This window comes from Mus caroli, chromosome 4 (genome assembly GCF_900094665.2).
Source record: "Mus caroli chromosome 4, CAROLI_EIJ_v1.1, whole genome shotgun sequence".
Taxonomy (NCBI): Eukaryota; Metazoa; Chordata; class Mammalia; order Rodentia; family Muridae; genus Mus; species Mus caroli.
This window is the reverse complement of record NC_034573.1, coordinates 122,469,526-122,488,902: the sequence shown is the minus strand read 5'-3', so window position 1 is coordinate 122,488,902 and position 19,377 is coordinate 122,469,526. Positions and strand designations below refer to the sequence as shown.

The 19,377-nt window shown below is 46.1% G+C and overlaps 1 protein-coding gene and 1 non-coding gene across 3 annotated transcripts; both read left to right on the top strand.

Moving 5' to 3' along the window:
* The first annotated feature begins 1,023 nt into the window (after positions 1-1,023).
* Positions 1,024-18,889, top strand: Ppp1r8 (protein phosphatase 1 regulatory subunit 8). 2 transcript variants are annotated; one of them, XM_029476802.1, is made up of 7 exons: positions 1,024-1,117; positions 3,481-3,541; positions 9,457-9,610; positions 11,141-11,361; positions 13,308-13,452; positions 14,465-14,529; positions 17,588-18,889. In XM_029476802.1, exons 1-7 carry the CDS (start codon positions 1,062-1,064, stop codon positions 17,936-17,938), a joined length of 1,053 nt encoding a protein of 350 aa, XP_029332662.1. In that variant the 5' UTR covers positions 1,024-1,061; the 3' UTR covers positions 17,939-18,889. The 2 variants fall into 2 exon arrangements, with proteins under 2 accessions (XP_029332662.1, XP_021015981.1); XM_021160322.2 differs by having other exon boundaries at positions 17,585-18,889.
* LOC115030977 lies at positions 5,677-5,841 on the top strand. Its single transcript, XR_003836570.1, has one exon.
* Positions 18,890-19,377: the final 488 nt, after the last annotated feature.

Sequence of the window (19,377 nt, the reverse complement as noted above, 5' to 3'; positions counted from 1 at the left end):
TGTTTCTTTTAAAAACTGTGAAGTCATCATCCCATCTTTCTGCAAAAGGACCATCCACTGCATACTAAGGAATGGTATGTTGTCAAAAACATATGGGACTAGTAGAGCCTGGCCTTTGGCTTTACGTAGACTCAGGTTCGAATACAGCTCCTTGTAAGGTGAGGCTAGAGCCTCTTTTCTGGAATCAATCTGTCTTGAGTTTTGGGAATACCAAGTGAACTGATCCATATGAAATACATACATCCCAATAAGTACTCAATAGACAAAACCATTACAACCAGCAAGCTAATGGCTTAGAGGAAGATGGTAACCCTAATGCTTCCTATGTCACTATGACCCACAGAGAAAAATCCTAAGGGGCCATGAATTAAACATTTTTGAGAATTGGTTAAGTCGCTAAAATTTGGAGGCTTTTTTTCCTTTTGAGTCTCTGCCTTGCAGCAGTTTGTCCAAAGTTTTCAAAAACAGACTACATGATTTCTGACACAGTCGCCTAATCTATAGATTCTCCCAGACCTCAGAAAATTACTGGTTTTGGGGAATTGAATCAGTGGCCTCATTCGCGCCTGCTGAACACACTACCACTGAGCCATACACATCAGACTTGGGATCAGAAAGGACAAATGGGTAAGGATTCTGCTTTCAGATGCAGTGTTCCGAAGGAGGGCTGGAAAAAGGAAAAAAAAAAAAAAAGCCATCACTTCTTATCTCTAGCCATCACCTGCTTATCCCTAGATGAAGCTGGAGGGGGTGGGTTAATGCAGATTGCAGAGCTCAAGGGTTTCTGGCGGAAAACGCAGCGAGAAAGTCACATCAAGGTACAAACCACTCCTGACCCCGTGACCAAGGAGACACCCACCCCAGCCTCTCAGGAAAACGCTGCAGACTTCAAACCCAGCCCCTGATGCCCTCCGCCAGAGGCGCTCCCAGGAGAGCGTCCTCGCGTTGCGCGTGCGCACGCGCGCGCTGCGCACAGGCTGCTGGGATGCCGCCTCTTCCCTCCCGAGCTCTTAGTTTCCCGGCGTGCTTCAGGCCCGCCAAATGGGAGGGGGAGACGCAAGATGGCGGCAGCCGTGAACTCCGGCTCCAGCCTCCCGCTGTTCGACTGCCCGACTTGGTGAGTAATGGGGTTTCTGGGACTAGAGCGGCTCGGCGTGTGTTAACCCGGGCAGAAAGGAAAAGGTTGTACTTTTTTCCTCTTCCTTTTTTTTTTTTTTTTTTTTGCGATGAAACGAACGTCTCAAAAAGATCCTGGAATGATTGAGGGAAAACTGTCCGCTGTGAGGGGCCGGGCGACGTGTGGAGGATCCCGGAGCTGGGGCCCAGGCTCTGCGGAAACCCGAGTTTTGGGGGCTCGAAGGTATTCAGTTTATACAGCGCTTGGGAGGTCAGCCGCTCACCGGGGTGCTTCAGGCCTTGGCCCCTAACTTGCCCTAACTCATCACCGAGTGCCCGATGCTCTCGGGGAGCATCAATCCTTCCCTGGGTGCTGAAGGTCTGGAGCGCGCACGAGCTGGCTTCCCTACCTCAGCCCAACCTGATGCTGCATCCCTCCGTGGCTGCTGCACCCTCCAAGCGGACTAGGTGCTCCTTGCGGGCAGGGATGGCGCGGGACTGTTCCCCCTTGTTCTCTGACCAGACCAGCACGAAACCCGGTACAAAAGACAGCAGAAGTTGTTAGCATACAGCATTTTCATCCCCTGGGAAGTTCAGAGAAGTAGTAGGATGGTTTCCGCGTTGAGTGGGGTGCAAGATGAATGAATAGGAACTGCTTTGCACGAGGATGCATCAGGGTTAGAGCCCTTTCTTGCTGTTGCGGTTCTTCCTGGTTATTAACATGTTACCTCTCAGGCTTCTGTTACATTGAGATCTTCAAGGGCAAAAACCCTTGCATCATGCTCAGCTCCTAGGCCTGAGTCAATCACATGGTAGGATATTCAGGCAAAATATTTTGGCTTTAATGTTCATTTTAATCTCTTTCTCGAAGCAAATGGGCTTTTTGTTCGATGCACTGTCCTTTTAGCCACTGCCATGAGAGATTGGAGCGGAGCTGTGAGATGTCTGTGTTGAATCTTCAATGAGATAGACTCGATATCGTTTCTTCTGTGCAAATGTAAGGGCCCTGGAAGGTTCAAAAGAACAAGCCCAGGAAGTGAATGAATGCTTGGCTGTTTCCTGGATTTCTTTATTCTTTTAACATATCCATGTGCTTCAGCCTACAAATTCTTTATCCACACTGGTCCCTGGCTGCACTTATTTCAAATTTGGGCCAGCCAAATATAAAGAGACTCTTTCTTTGAGATCACCTGTCATTACCTCAGGGTCTGGTGTATACCAGGAACTGTGTCAGGTGATTTGAGACTCGAGCATCCATCCCCTTGAATGATGAAGCGAAGTATAGAAAACATTCTGATGACTTGGATTTTTCTCACAAACACCTGTTCAGGGTGCCCACAACACCTCCCCTCATTTGGAGCTTGGTTTCGTGGGCGTGGTTTTGATTTGCTCTAGTTCCCTAATTACAGATCTCTGATTTGGTACCAAGAGTTCATCTGGGTAATGGTTTTTGTTTATTTTGTGATGAGAATAATATTGATCAGCCCCCAAACAAACAATTTTTGTTATTTGGTTATTTTAACATATATTTGTTTTAAGGCAAGATCTCTATATGTAATTCTAGCTAGTCTGGAATTCACCTGTTATACAAACTAGGATGGCCTTGAACTTGCAATGGTCCCTCTGGTGGGAATTCACATGTGTATTTCTGTACCCAGCAAAACAACTGGTTTATTCTTTCTTTATATTAGGAGTAGTAAATCTTAGAGGAAACCCCGGTTAGACCAAGCATGGTGGCATACATCACAATGTAATTTAGCACTGGAAAGGTGGAGGAGGAGGTTCAGGTGTTAAAGGTCATCCTCAGATCCAATCCCACAAAGGTTTGAGCCTAGCTTGTTTTTGGAGACATGAGACTCTGTCTCCAAAAACAAGAAGGAAAAACCTTTCCAGGGAACAGGACATTGAGCTGCATTATTTCTGAAGGGCAGAGCCAGTATTAAAATGCAGGAGTTTGGGTTGGGGGTGCTCTAAATACAGACCCACTGAAATCTCCTCTGAATAATTGAATCACTTAGGAAGAAAGTGTTAAACACAGAAAGAAGCTCTAGCCAGGCAGTGGTGGCGCACGCCTTTAATCCCAGCACTCAGGAGGCAGAGGCAGGTGGATTTCTGAGTTTGAGGCCAGCCTGGTCTGCAGAGTGAGTTCCAGGACAGCCAGGGCTACAGAGAAACCCTGTCTCGAAAAAATCAAAAGAGGGGGGGGGGGGAGGAAGGAACAAGCTCTAACAGTGAATTCATGACATTTCTGTTTGAATATGAACTAACTCTTGGCTGGTAGGAGAGCCTCAGTGTTGATGGGACAGGGATTGAAAACAGTCATGGACTCATCCTTAAAACTGCTGTTTTGCTCTTCTTTTTCAGGGCAGGTAAACCACCACCCGGCTTACATCTGGATGTGGTGAAAGGAGACAAGCTAATTGAGGTACTGAAGCACACCGTTCTAAAGGTTTTCCGCCGGGATTCACTTCCCCCCTCTCCTTCACTTTGTCTTCAGCAATGTTACTTCCCTTCTGGGTTTCTGCTTTTTAAGACAGGGTCGGCCCTGGGTATCCTGGAGCTCCCTATATAGAGCAGCCTGGCCTTGAACTCAACAAGATTGATTGCCTCTGCCTCCTAGTCCTGTAAATAAAGGCATGGCTACCATGCCTGTCTCATCTTCCTGACCTCTTTTTTGGTTTTGGTCCCCTGTTAAAAGCTCTTAGGGACCTGGGATGGAGCTCTGTAATATAGTGGCTGCCTAGCATTGGGAAACCCTTTTGGATTTATTCTCTGGCATGCAACACTCCCACAACTACTCAGTTTTTCATTACTCCTCTCCCCTTACAAATGAAGATATTTTTAACAGGTCATAGGCCCAAGGCACCCACACAAACCGGAAACACAGATTTGGAATTTGTGGAATGCATAGTTCATATTAACTAAAGAAGGTTATGTTATAGATTGAGCTTTAACATTTCAGCGGCTTCTGTGAGATTCAGGGTGGTATAGTCAGGAAGGGCACTTGTCGAAAAAGAACATGAAATGGAACTAAAATTCATTCATTTAAACTAAGGGGAGAGGCCAGCTCTGGTGCCACGTGCAGAGGCCACATGCCGGTACCTGAGTTGGCGACCATAAGGGCTGTACATTGGGGTCCTGTCTTAAAAAATACTAAGGAGAGACAGAATCACACATAAAAAGATATAATTGTAGTTAAGTATAATAAAGGAAAAGTTTAATGGAATCCCAGCTTCCGTGGGAAGTTTCTAGAGTCAGGTCAGATTTTAGAGGACAGTAACTAGGTATTTTGTTCAACAGGTTTTGAGAAAGGGTCTCACCCTATAGCCCTATTGGCCTGGAACTCACAGTGATCCACCTGCCTCTCTCTCCCAAGGGCTGGATGTTCTTTTGTATTTGAGATAGATTTCCACTCTAGCCTGTATTGGCCTTGAACTCAATGTAGCCATAGCTGGTTTTGACTCTGAATGATAATCCTACCTCTGTCTCCCAAGGGCTGGGATCGTGTGAGTCACCATATCTGGCTTATTTATATTAAGATATATAATTATTTACCAAGAAAAAGGGAGTAAGCCCACTGATTTAATAGTTAGAAATTAAGCTCGAGGCTCTGTTATTGATTTTAATTATTTTAAAAAAAATGACATTTTACAGACGGTAGCTTGAAAAGTAAGGGGTTGTTTTGGGGTTGTGGCAGAGGATATGCACACAGCTCCTTTGTCATGGGTTCTTTTATGAAAAACAGAAAAATCCAAAACTCAAATGGTTATTCAAGGAAATAATTAAAAATATCCCGAAACCTCTTTTACTACAGGTGGTTCCATAGATAGAAAAAAAAAAGTTTTGTTGCTACACAGAATAGTGTGAAATTTGAAGACTTCTAGAGATCTACTTTGTGGGCTGGGGAGATGTCTCAGATGTAGAAGGCTTGCTCTATGAGCCTGACAACTTGAATTGGATCCCTGGGACCCGTGTAAACATGGAAGACGGGAACCACCTATACACAGTTGCCCCTTGGTCTCTACTGCGTGTTTCCTCCAATGCACACAGACACAAAGAGAAATAATAATAGCATATTAAGTTAAAAGATGAAATCGATTTTGTTATTAGACTTTGGTAAATCTTTAATTTGCAACAAGAGTAAATAGGCAAAGAGGCCCAGTGATGACATTGGGTTCCTTCATGGAAGATGTATCTTTCCAAAGTCCCTTTACTTCTTCAACGCCCTCTGGCTACTCGTCTCTTTCTGCTGCTGCTGCTTTTCTGTCTCAGGGTTTCTACATACACTGAATTGCAGAACGTTGTCAAGGTATAATTTTTAGATAACACTATATGGCTCTTAAAGGAGTGGGCCTGAGGTGTAGGAGTGTGTGTGTGTGTGTGTGTGTGTGTGTGTGTGTGTATGCCTGTGTGCGTGTGTGCGCTCGCATATATTCATGAGTTGTATTTGTTTTGCCATGTTATTGATCAGACAAGGGTCTCATGCATTCTAGTTAAGTGTGTTACTGCTTAGCTAGAGCCCTGAGCCTGCCTCAGTGTATTTAAGGATTTAGATTTGACCAGCACTTGATACTAACCGAGCTATCTGTATCCTCGTCTTGTTTAAAGGCTTGTGATATGCTGTGGTAGTTGGGTTGCAGAAGTGCGATATTAAAGTAAAAGCCATGAGTCTTTTAGGCCCAGTGTGTAAAGACACATTCTGAGTTATAACTCAGAGGCACATTTGGATAGTATCAGCAGTAGCCAGCCACAGGTCACAGCCTTGGGAACCAGAAGAACAAGGCACGATTCGTTCAGTTTTTATTATATTTCCTTAATTCTAAGAGGTTTTATTTTCATTTAACTTTCTGTGCTTGGGGTGCTGTTGATGGTGAATGTGTGCCTGTGACATGAGAGCCCTTCCTTTCTTTTTCCTTAGTGCAATCTCTGACACATCTTTTGCACTCTAGAATGGTTGCTTGTGACGCACTATGCTTACTAGCAAACAAGTCCGTGAGGACACCATTTTTATAAATAAGAATATGAGTGGAAAGTGCGATGAGATAAACCTGCATGCATGCATCCTTACAGGACAGCGCTATGCTTCAGGCCCTGCCACTAATTCTAAAGCAATGTTGTCTTAATAAGTGGGGCTTTTGTTCTGTTTTTTGAGATAAGGTCTCATCATGTAGCCCTGACTGGCCTGTAAGTTACTACATGGAGATCAGGCTAGCTCCGCACGCACAGAGCTCTGAGTGCTGAGCAACTTCCCCAGTCACCACTTTGAGACAGGGTCTTTAGGCTGTTTGTGAAGCCCAGGTGGGCATTGGATCCACAGTGGTCCTCCTGTCTCAGCCTCCAAAGTGCTTGGATTATAGGCAGCAGCTACTTCAGCGGGCTTCCCATGTATGTCTCCTTAGGAATTGGGATCTTTTTGCTTGGTTTGTTTTGGGGGGGTGGGGGAGGTGTTTTTGAGACAAGGTCCCAGAAGCTGCCATCCTCCTGCTTCTGCTTCCTGAATGCTGGGGTTCCAGGTGTGCACAGACACTGCCTACCTTAATCCATGTTTTAAAATGTAACATTGAGGCGACTAATTGGCTGTCAGGCCATTGCCAAATCTGGGTCTCCATAGTAGCATGGCCTTGAAATGAGCTGTAGCAGCAGTAGGTATGTCCTGTCTAAATCTTAAAGCTAAGCTTGGCAGAGCTCAGGTATAAGTGCTTTCATGGGGCAGGGAAAGAATATGAATACTCAAAATATTTATTCCTAGATGATTTACATTTTAGTACAAGTGGATTATGAAATTATATAATGTGGTTAAAAATGCTCAAACTTGGGGGACTGGAGAGATGGGTCAGCAATTGAGAGCCCTTCCTGTTCGTCCAGAGGACCTGAGTTCAGTTTCTTGCACCCAGGTTGGGCAGCTTTGAACCACCTGTAACTCCGTATCCAGGGGATCAGATGCCCTCTTCTGGCCTCCACAGGTACCTTCTCACATGACATACATTGCACACAAACACATAAAATTAAATTTTTTTTTTTTTTTTTTTTTTTAAATAAGACTAGGTCCCACTATGTAGCCCTGGCCTGGAACTCACTCTATAGACCTGTGTAGCCTTAAACTCACAGAGATCTGCCTGCCTCTACTCTGGAAGTAAAGGCATTCACTACTGGTCCTGACATTTTTAAATGCTCAGGTTTAACTGGGCCTTGTGCTACATGCATGAAACTTCAGCACCTAGGAGGTAGATTCAGGAGGGTCAGAAGTCCAAGGCCATCCCAAGCTCTGTAGCTTGTTTGTGGCTAACCTGGAATATAGGAAGTCTTGGTTTTAAAAAAGAAAAGAATTTTAAACTGTAAAGTCATACAAATTTGAACTGTATTTATTTACTTTAAATAAATTATCATGGGGGTGGTATGTCTCAGTATTCTAAGCCCTACAACTGGAAGGGCTGTCAGCTGCAGGGGATTGTCCCCACCAGCGATGCAGTGTAAAGCTCATGGCAAGTGTGGCAGGTGAGTGCACAGCAGTTGTTGCTGTTGACAGTGCTGGAGATTCAAGGACACTAATGTGTGTATCCAGTGGGGAGCCTCTCCCTGGGCACTGCCTGCTGGAGTTCACAGGGGAGGGGACAGGGGACAGCTCTTGATTTCTAACCTGATGCTGACGTCACTTTACATCCTTCCTGAGCGTTTGTCGAGCTTTTCTGGGAAGTTTGTTTTGGTGGTGGTGTTGATGGTGCTGCTGCTGGTGGTTTTGTGTGTGTGTGTGTGTGTGTGTGTCTGTCTGTCTGTCTGTCAACAGGGCCTTACTGTGTGTAATCCAGGCTAACCTTGAACTTGGCATCATCCTTGCCTTAACATCTGAAGTTCCTTTTTTATTTTGTTTTTGTTTTTTTTCCAAGATGGGGTTTCTCTGTATAGTTGTAGCTGCCCTGGAACTTGTGGGCCAGGGTGGCCTCCAACTCTACCTGCCTGGGATGAAAGGCCCGCAACACCATGCTTGCCTTGAACTTCGAAAACAAAAGTGCCATCATTACTAGTTTCTCAGGGTTTAGGAATCTCGGGTGGAATGTGAGCTCAAGCTTGTAAGACCTTGTATTTAAAGGGAAAAGACAGCATGTTGAATGGGGTCCTCAGGTGCTAGACCACTAATATTGGACTAGAATTAGAAAAGGGTTAGTAACAATTCACCGAGTATCCTTCATCTATGACAACAGTAACTTGTTATACAGCATGATTCAGCCCAGAGTACACTTTTTCTGCCCTTCTTACTTGCTAATCAAATAATCTTTTTTTTTTTTTTTTTACTTTATGTATATGAGTGTTTTGCCTACATTTTATGTGTACTGTGTGCATGCCTGATGGAGGCCAGAAGGCACACACCTGGAACTGGAGTTTCAGACAGTAATGAGCCACCTTATGGGTTCTGGGGATCAGAACCTGGACAGCCAGTACTCCTAACCCTGGTGCCATCTCTCCAAACCTCTGTCTTTGTTTTTCCTGTGAGATGGGGCCTTTCTTTATAGCCTTGGCTCTACTGGAACTCACTCTGTAGACTAGGCTGGCCTCAAACCCAAAAATCCACCTGCCTCTGCCTCCCAAGTGCTGGGATTAAAGGCGTGCGCCACCACTGCCTAGCTAGTTACATTTAGAAAAAGAAAAAATTCTTAGAATTCTTATCTCATAGGGAGAGGCTACTTACATCTGATAGAATTAAGAGCAGTTTTTATTTTGTTTGTTTTGTTTTTTTCATACCAGCACTATACAGTGGAAGATAGTATTTAGGGAGATGTAATTTAATTTCCTGACAAACAGCGTTAGCTTAGTAAACTGCTGTGTGGGTGCATACGGGTGGGCCATACGTAGACCGTCCATGAGGTGAGTTCATGCCACTGACTTAAGGAGCACATAGAAACACACACACAGGGTTTGCTGCTCAGTAGCCCAGATCCCAGTTCTTCATCTGACAGTCCATTGCCCTGGGGATGATTTTAGTGGCATGCTTGGAACTGGGTGAATAATGTCCCCTAGGACCCAGGAGTGAACAAATGGAATAGCCTGCTATTAGCCTTAGCTAGAAGGAGGAAGAATGCATGCTGGCTGTGTCACATGTAAAAGATATTTGGATCTTAGGATGGTCATAAGCTTGTATGGGAAAGACTGGGACAGTTGGCTGGGGAAAGCACCTACAGTGATCTTACTAGACCCTAGAACTTAAAAAGACAATGAGAGATGCTTTTCTTGATTGCCAGAGAAGCAATGATAGCTATTCAAGTCCCCCTACTTACATGATTGGAAGTTTTTACTAAGCTTGCTTGGAGTAAAAGTGAAGTAATATTTAATCTCATATTCATTTAGAAGCTGATTATTGATGAGAAAAAGTATTACTTATTTGGGAGGAACCCCGATCTGTGTGACTTCACCATCGACCACCAGTCATGCTCTCGAGTCCACGCAGCCCTGGTGTACCACAAGCACCTGAAGAGAGTTTTCTTGATAGACCTCAACAGCAGTAAGTTCGCAGCTCCTGTGACCTGTCATCTGTGGGGATGGACATGCTATTTGGGTCTTGGTTTAGGAAGCTTTTTTTTTTTTTTTTTTTTTTTAAATTTTAATCATCTCATCTTTATTTATGAGTCAGCTATTCTCCTGCAATAGTTGACTAAGGCAGAAAGATAGTTTGGGGGATTCTTCTAGGAGACCTTTGTATAGATAAGAGTAAAAATGTCATGGAAGACCTCGGAATATTGATGTTCAAGTCCTCATAAGGCTGAGTGATCCAGTTTAAGCTGAAGTCATGAGTAGGGTCGTTAATATGCAGCAATACAGGATGTTTACAAAATGCTTATTTTGAGCAACATTTATTATTTACAATAGGTTATTTATCCCAGATACACTTTGCTTAAACTCAGTTACAATTTAATTTCATAAGTACACTGAAATTAATAAGGTTTTAAAGTTTGCCTAAAATAATCTACAGAAATGCAGTTGAGACTGGACTGTGGACTGCTACAGTTTGCTTTTGCCATGATAAATAGAGTAAAACACACAGTCTTNCATCCTCTGCTTTTCAGGTTGGCGCCCCCCCCCCCCCAAGCAACACACACAGACATACAGCCCCATCTAATTACGTACAGAATGGGTGAGCCTTGTCTTACAGGTACTTATCTCTTCTTTCCATTTCATAACGTGCAGAAATGCTGAAGTGGAAGCATTCAGAATCCCTGGTAGGATTTTTGCCTTGCCTTGGCATTGACTTTGCATCTGGGTTGGCTAATCTCTGCTGTCCTGGCGAGTAGCTAAAGCATAATGCTGCCAGACCAGCAGTGTTCATGGTCCTTAGAGTTGGAGCTAGAGAGGGCAGCCCACAACCGATTGTGCCTCATGCCTTGGAGATCATGGCTTCTGCTAGGTTGGAGCCATTTCTGTTGGACCCAGAACGGAGCCAAGCCTTTCTGGCAGCAGAGAACAGGCAATCCTGTTCATGTGGAGAGCAGCGGATTTGAAGGTGTGTAACAAATCCGCAGTGTCCCTGCTATAGTGTGAGACAGGATGAAGAAGACCGAGTGGCATAGCATCTTTACTTTGTTTCTTTTTGTTTTTCTGCATACGTAGTGACACTTGTTTATATTCTCTTCTCGGCACTCAGGAAGATGAGGCAGGAGAATTACGAGTTCAGTCAGTCTGGTTGACATAGTTTGTTTGACTCCAAACTGGCTACATAGTAAGTTGGAAGCCAGCCCTGACTATACAGTGATGAGATTCTGACTCAGAAAGCAAGGGCTGGGTTGTACCTCAATGGTAGGGTGCTTGCCTAGGATGGGCAAAACCCTAGGGTTGACCCTAGTACTGTAAAAGAAAAAAAGAAACATGAAAGTGCTTTTGTGTCTATGATCCTGAATATGACATTTATTATCATTAAACACTAACAATCAGGGAGGCAAACTTGGTGAAGTGTGGGAGCTGCCTGACATCCTGCAAGGGAGCACTGGCTGCCTCTGCACTGGTCTCTTCCCCTTACACTTAAGACTTGCTTTTGCAGCACATGGCACTTTCTTGGGTCACATTCGGCTGGAACCTCACAAGCCTCAACAGATTCCCATCGATTCTACGGTCTCATTCGGCGCATCCACGAGGGCATATACTCTGCGAGAGAAGCCTCAGACATTGCCATCGGCTGTGAAAGGAGATGAGAAGATGGGCGGGGAGGATGATGAACTCAAGGGCTTGTTGGGACTTCCCGAAGAGGAGACCGAGCTGGATGTAAGTCTGTGTCATTGTCTTTTGGGATCCTTGCTTTAGCAGCGTGGAGCTGTTCTCCCTAATTTGAAATGAAGTGCTATAGCATCAGGAGGCTCTGCTCAGTCAGGTAGAAGCCCTCAGTGATGCGCGTGTCCAGCTGTGTGACCAGGCTTCCCTGCACTAGTTCCTCTAGGAGACCGTGCACTGCTCCACTGGCTGTTAGAGGCTGAGACTTACTTTGTTTGGTTTTACATTTTATTTATTTAGTTTATGTGTTTGAATGTTTTTGTTTTTGTGTGTGTGTTTAGAATATGGCATTAGGTACCCTGAAACTAAAGATAATTGTGAGCTACCATGTGGCTCTGGAAATCAAACCCAGGTCCTTTGGAAGAGCAGCCAGTGCTCTTAGCTACTGAGCCACCTCTGCAGCCAATTTTCTCCTTTCTTCATGACTGTGTTGAGCTGCACTGTCCAGTACCGCCTCATTAGGCATGTTTCCTGCATCCCATCTTTACATCTCTAGTGAACATGTTGGTAATTCAGTCAGCTGTGCCAGGAGAGTCTCTGTAACAATATAACTTCTTAACGACATTCATACTGCAGTAGGTATTAGAAATTCTCATTAGCTATGATCTAGCACTGTCTGTGGGAGACTGCCTTGGCATCTGAGAGTCTACATATTTAGATATCCACGGGGAGTCCCTGAAAATACACACCCACACACGGTGCGGGGGTGGGGGGGGGGCAGGCACGCCTTGGATACCCATTAAACACTATAATGTCCATCCTCACAGAAAGGTCTCTTGAGAAACACTAGCTTACCAAGCCAATATTTTCTTTCATTCATTTAGCCTTTTTGGTACTGACCAGACAGCCCAGGGATATTTAAAAAAACTAGGCTTCTTTGGGACTGGAGAGATGGCTCAGTGGTTAAGTTCACAGGCTGCTGTTCCAGAGAGGGCCCTGGTTGATTCCCAGCGACCACATGGACCTGGGGTAATTTTAAAGGCCAGCTACTGAGACACATTCAGTTGTTGTTTCCTTCAGAAGCAGCCACATCTAGGCTGCGGTGCTCGCTGTGTTTCCCTCCAGGCTCAGTGCTTCCCTGTCTTTCCGGTCAGTGTGTTAATTCCTCTCGCGGCTCGGAGTATCTCAAGCTGCAGTGCAGGCTGGAACAAGTCCAGCGCATTGAAAAGCAGCAGGAAGCAGTGCTAAGGCCACACTAATCACGAGATGGGTGGATGGGTGATTGTGAATGGAACTGGGGCCAGGTGTATGATGGAGAGTCTGCCAAAAGTTAAATGCAATGCCGGTGTCCTTAGGAGTTTCAAAGGAGACAGTCAGAGGTGGTGGCTTACTGTGATCTCAGCACTGCAGACATTGAGGCAGGAGGATTGCTATAAATGTGAAACCATTCTAGTCTACATAGAGCTTATCTGTCTTACCACCACCAGACATATGCACACACCACACATAGCATTCACACGGACATACACATGAGCACACAGAAACACAGAGAGTCAGACAGATAGACAGACAGACCAGGATGCTTTTAAAGGCCAGCCTCTGAGAAGCATTCAGTTTTTGTTCTCATTTTTTTGTTGCTTTAGAGTAAATGTTAGTATTCCTTTCAATAAATTCTGCTTTAATTCTTAGGGTAGAGACATGCTAGTGCTCCTTCAAAGCCAGGAAAGTAAGCAGCCATAGCTCATCTCAAGGGTGACCTGTTGTCGCCCAGCCTTTCACCTCCTTCACCTCATGGCCAGTGAGGATGTTCTGTATTCTCTCTGTTAACAGTCTTCATTAGGGCAGTGTGGGTCCTTTGAATACAGAGGCGTCTCGCTGACCCTGGGCCATCAGAGTAAAGCCCCAAGCCCCAGATGGCTTTTTTGCACATTATTTGGTGTTTTCTCCATGAAACTCCCTATGTATTAATTCTGGGCTTTGCTGTGTGAACTTTGACTTAGAACCTGACAGAGTTCAACACTGCCCACAACAAGCGGATTTCAACCCTCACTATTGAGGAGGGGAACCTGGACATCCAGAGACCAAAGAGGAAGAGGAAGAACTCGAGGGTGACCTTCAGTGAGGACGATGAGATCATCAACCCAGGTGAGAGAGAGAGAGAGAGAGAGAGAGAGAGAGAGAGAGAGAGAGAGAGAGAGAGAACGCTGCCTGGACCTCAGAAGTGAAACTAGGCCAGCTCGTGGGCAGATGTGAACGTTTGTGTTTCAGGCTGATTGGGTCACTCTGCTTGTGTTTTGAGCTTCTGTGACATTTCAAGTGCTCTGATAGATGGTTACACGGAGTGGCCACTCGGGCTTTGTGTAAGTAACCTCCAAGTTCTGTGAAAGATCTCCACTGACAGCCAGGCCGTGGTAGGCTGTGGGATAGGAGATGGCCAGTGACTTTGGGGGGTTTACTTAATTTACAACACGGGCCATCGGGGTATGTAGAAACCAGTCAAACGCAATTTAAAACTTGCATTAAGAGAAAGTTGGGGATAGTCACCCCAGTTACTCTCTGAGGTGTGTTGTGCAGTCTGAGTGACCTGCTGAGCCCTGCTTCTCGGCCATGTGTAGACTCCTCTGGATGCTGGGGTACAAGAGGACAGGGGCAGAGCACAGCTCCAATAGGCCAAAACCAGGGCCTGTGGGTACCAGGGAGTTAGCCTACAGAAAACAAACAAACCAGCAAGTCCAAGGCTCGGAGCCTCACCTCCCTTGGTAGGCTCTCCCTTTGGGGAGAAGCTAAATGTCCTCTAGGGTGGCAGTGCGTGTCACAAGCCATGACAAGAGATTGTTTTCATGGGCCACTCAGACCCTCGGGTGAGAGCCGGGACCGTGAAGCCCTGGCTCTGAGTCCTAAATCTGATGAGCAAACAGGAGTGTGTGGTCGCAGCCCCCTGTCGTGACACTGTACGACAGTGCATCGCTGTATGAGACGGTGATGTCTGCTGCTTGAGCTGCCTTGCTCTGTTCTCGTGTACTCGGCGCTGTTGGAGCTGTTGGGAAGGCTTAGCACATAAGATGCGTAGCATCAGCTATATTTCCTGTTTGAACGGCTGGGCTGATGGCTGTTTGGCTTGATGATCCCATCTCCCAACCTTGCTCTGTCTCTGCAGAGGACGTGGATCCGTCTGTTGGTCGATTCCGGAACATGGTGCAGACTGCAGTGGTTCCAGTCAAGGTAGGTAGCACCCTTTGAGAGCATTTGAGACGTCATATGGCCTGGTCTCCAGACCCCGCTTTAGGATCTAACTCAGGTGTAGTGCATACACTTAGAAAGTCCTGGCTTTGATCCCTAGCAATGCGAAAAGGGAAAGGAAGAAACCCCCCTGTGATGTGCAGATGAATGTTAATGTTTGTAATCTTAAAACACATTGTGTGCTTCTCTCCCTATAAAAAATTATTATTTTTACCTTTTTCTTTTGTATGTATGAGTGTTTTGACTGCATGTATGTGTCCCACATCCATGTCTGGTGCTGTAGGGTAGGAAGTAAGACCTGTGCCAATGCTCTGATTGAACCTGGGTCCTCTGGAGGAGCAGCCTGTGCTCTCAGCTGCTGAGCCGTCTCTCCAGCCCTCTTCTCCCAATTTTCATTCTCTGGGAATACCCTTCCCCTTACCTGTGTCTCAGAAACCCAGGAGTTCTGCAGAAGGACTTCAGGTGGCCAACGAGAATACAGTGTGCTAACCACTTGCTCTGGTGCCGTAGCTACCTTCCCTAAGGGTGCAGAGGGCCACCTTCCTTTTGCCTTCTCTGCTGGCTCAGGATAAAAGAGAAGCATTAACATGTGGCTTTTCCCATGTCCTCTTAATTTATTGTTATACCCTTTAAAAGATTTATTTTCTTGTTTTGTGTATGAGTGTTTCCCTGCACTGCATGTATGTATGTATGTTTGTATGTATGTGTATACATATGTATGTATATGCATGATGTGTGTGCCTAGTGCCTTCAGATGTCTGAAGAGGGTGTCTGATCCCTTGGAATTGGAGTTACACAGAGATGATTGTGAATTGTCATGTGGGTGCTGGAGCTGAACCTGGGTCCTTTACAAACAACAACAGCAGGTGCTTTTAACTGCTGAGCTCTGTCCTCACCCCTAGCCATGCCCTTACCTTATGCACAGGGGTGTCTAGATCCTGGGTCAGGTATCTTTAGGAATGGAGAAGTAGAGAAAACCAGGATGCCCTGACTTGGCATATTGAACTTCCTAGTGGGTAGAACTGCCTAAAGGTGGTACATTGCCTCTTCAGTGACAGAGGTGCCCAGAGTTGTTGCGAGAGGCTAATCATCAGGGTCTCCAAGTACCTTTCCCCCTAAGACAGGGTTTCTCTGTTCAGCCCTGGCTGTCCTGGAACTCGCTCTGCAGACCAGGCTGGCCTTGAACTCAGAAATCCACCTGTGTCTGCCTCCCCAGTGCTAGGATTAAAAGTGTGTGTGATACCATTGCCTGGCTAAGTTACTCTTAATACTTAGTACATAGTGAGCTTCTGTAAGAGTTGTTAGGCTAGGCTAGAGGTGTAGCTCAGCTGTAGCGCATTTAGGCTCAGTTTAGCAGTGCAGAAATAAATTAATATGTTATTATACTTTACTGTATAGGTGATAATGAGAAGAAGGGGGGAAAAAGATTACATATTTCCAGGACAGATGTTTCTTTGCCCAACTGTCCATCCACAGATTTTTGACTCCACAGTGTGGAACCCATTTACATTAAAGTAAATTGGCAAGATTTCTGCTTCATCTTTAAACAATGAAACTCTAGAAGCTTGCTTGCTTTCTCTCTTTCTTTGTTTCTTTCTTTCAGGATGATTTATTTATTTTAAGTATGTGAGTATACTGTGTCTGTCTTCAGACACACCAGAAGAGGGCATCAGATCCCAGTACAGATGGTTGTGAGCCATCCTGTGGTTGCTGGAAATTGAACTCAGGACCTCTGAAAGAGTAGGCAGTGCTTAACCACTGAGCCATCTCTCCAGTCTCCACAAATGATTATTTAAATCATTGTTTAAATGTTAAAGATATTTGTTGTTTAAAAAATGGGTACTCGCCGGGCGTGGTGGCGCACGCCTTTAATCCCAGCACTCGGGAGGCAGAGGCAGGCGGATTTCTGAGTTCGAGGCCAGCCTGGTCTACAAAGTGAGTGCCAGGACAGCCAGGGCTTCACACAGAAACCCTGTCTCGAAAAACCAAAAAAAAATAAAAAAATAAAAAATGGGTACTCAAAGCCAGGCAGGTGTAGTGGCCATGCCTTTAGAAGTCCAGCTGGGGGCTGGTGAGATGGCTCAGTGGGTAAGAGCACCCGACTGCTCTTCCGAAGGTCAGGAGTTCAAATCCCAGCAACCACATGGTGGCTCACAACCATCTGTAACGAGATCTGGTGCCCTCTTCTGGAGTGTCTGAAGACAGCTACAGTGTACTTACATATAATAAATAAATAAAAAAACAAAAAAAAAAAGAAGTCCAGCTGGTGCACAACACTTCCACTGCAACCAGAGCTATATAGAGAGGTCTCTGCCTCAAAAAAGGAGAGGGGTACCGAGCAGTGGTGGCCTTTAATCCCAGCACTTGGGAGGCAGAGAGGCAGACTGATTTCTGAGTTTGAGGCCAGCCTGGTCTACAGAGTGAGTTCCAGGACAGCCAGGGCTACACAGAGAAACCCTGTCTTGAAAAAAGACAAAAAAAAATGGGGGGGGGGTACATGTAGCTGGGTTAGTTCCCAGCTAGTTAGAAGGTGGAGACAAGAGGATTGCTTGGTTCAGAAGTTCAAAACCATAATACATAGTGCCAACTGGATGAGCATCATGGTGACTTCCTGGGCACAGAGACCTAGTTACCTGAGGAGAGGTAAGGCAGCCTATTGGGAGGTCAGAGCTGACTCTGAGATCAGAGCTGAGGTTGGTGAGGTCGGTCATGCCCGTGGATGGCCTCTGCTTCTCATTTACAATTCTCAAAAGCCAGGCTGTCAACCCTAAGACTTTTGAGAGGCAAGCAGATCTCTGAGTTCATGGCCAGCCTGGTTTACAGAGTGAGTTCTAGGACAGCCAAGGCCATGTTAGAGAGACTATGCCTTAGATAAAAAGAGCTGTTGGTGGGATGGCATCTGACCCTGAGATTTCAGAAATGGGCTTGGCTGCATGGTGGGATTTTCCCCAGATGTTAGCTTTCTACAGCTAGGATGGAGAAACAGCAGCCTCATCTCATGTCCTTTCTGTTTTTTCCCCTCCCTGTGACACCCCAGAAGAAGCGGATGGAGGGCTCTGGCTCTCTGGGCCTGGAGGAGTCGGGGAGCAGGCGCATGCAGAACTTTGCCTTCAGTGGAGGACTATATGGGGGCCTGCCCCCCACACACAGTGAAACGGGCTCCCAGCCGCATGGCATTCATGGGACAGCGCTCATTGGTGGCTTGCCCATGCCATACCCGAACCTCGCCCCTGATGTGGACTTGACTCCTGTTGTGCCATCAGCAGTGGCCATAAATCCCACACCAAACCCTGCAGTCTATAACCCTGAGGCTGTGAATGAACCCAAGAAGAAGAAATACGCGAAGGAGGCTTGGCCGGGCAAGAAGCCCACACCTTCCTTACTGATTTGATATTTTGGTTATGGAGAGGGTGGGGAGGGGGGTGGAGGGGTGACAAGGGGAGCTACTGAACTAAGGAGAAAACTTTCCATGTGTGCAGTATCGTCTTTCAGAAAGTCTCCTGAGGCCCCAACCATGTAATACTGAGACCAGGGGCGGGGCTAAAGTACCAGTAAGGACTGAGTCAGACAGCTTGAAGTGTAGAGAGAGGCTTCCCAGGCCCTTCTGAGCAGACTGCCCTGGCGCTGTCCCTGTGCCACCTATTAGGACTGTTTTATGTGAAGTCGCTCATGGGAGGCATCTGGAGCAATGAGAGGGTGGAGCCTCCTTAATTAATATTCCCTTCCCTCGGGAGAACCAGGTAACAGAGCAGTTGCATAGATACCAGGTTGGTTGACACTGTTCATTTAAACCACGGTAAAGGAATGTCCTCTTGTGCCTGTGGTTTTGAGATCTAATAGGCCATTCTGTATCCTGTCTGGTGGCATGAGGCCATTTTGAGTTCCCCTCATCTCTAGTCAGTGTCACAGGACAGGCTAATGGGTTTGTACAGTATTGTTGGACTTTACCTATGTTTCTTGTCCACACTGAAAACTCATTTAGTTCCAGTGCAGCCTCCTCCCTGTGGCCTCACTGTTGGTGTGTGCCCAGAGGCAGTTCCTTAAGGAGCGAGCAGTTGGGGCAGTTCCTGGTGAACAGGAAGACTACTGCAAGGACCAGGTGTGTGTTAGGAGAACACGGCTCAGTTTTGGTTTGGAGGCTCCCCTCCCCTGACCCCCCTCACCCCCCATGGAGAGTTCTTCAGCTCTCCAGAATAGACCTGGCTAACAGGAGACAAGGTAGGAACCATTGTACGAGCTTTGTACAGATTTGTACATTTGTGTAATAGGCCTTTTCTGCTTTAAGTGTAGCTTTTTACCTGTAACCTTTATTACATTGTAAATTAAATGTAACTTTTGTCAATTGGGTGTGGTCTTGAGTCTTACTGCCAGAGGACACTTGTCAGACCCAGGACAGTTGTCCTGAGAATTGGTCCCCTGCCCCTGTTAATTACCACACATAAATTCAGCCCCTAAAGACTACAAAAATCATCATTAGCGAGTCTGATCCCCGTCCCGAGACCCCAAGGTTCATGTTTGAAGAGGTTGCCCCTTCTGAGGTGTGGGCGACATTAAGGCTGGTGTGTCCTGGAGTCTTCTCATTCACTGTGCAGGGACACAAGGCCCCTTTCTAGAAAGGGCGAGTTTCAGTCGCACAGGTGGACTCAGCATTTGTGGATTGAGGACAGAAGGACCAGGGGCTCATTGTCATCCTTGGTTTCCTGAAGAGTTCAGGGCCAGCCAGGGCAACACAAACCCTCGACAGCAAACCCAACTCCTAAAGAATGGAGATGTGTAACCATAGCACAAAAGATTGGCTTCGCCAGTTTACACAGGCAAGTCCTCTCATGA

Coding starts and splice junctions, on each gene's coding strand:
- Ppp1r8 (XM_021160322.2), top strand. CDS start 1,062: ATGGCGGCAGCCGTGAACTCCGGCTCCAGCCTCCCGCTGTTCGACTGC. Junction 3,542..9,456: donor AAGGAGACAAGCTAATTGAG/GTACTGAAGCAC, acceptor ATATTCATTTAG/AAGCTGATTATTGATGAGAA. Junction 11,362..13,307: donor AAGAGGAGACCGAGCTGGAT/GTAAGTCTGTGT, acceptor ACTTTGACTTAG/AACCTGACAGAGTTCAACAC.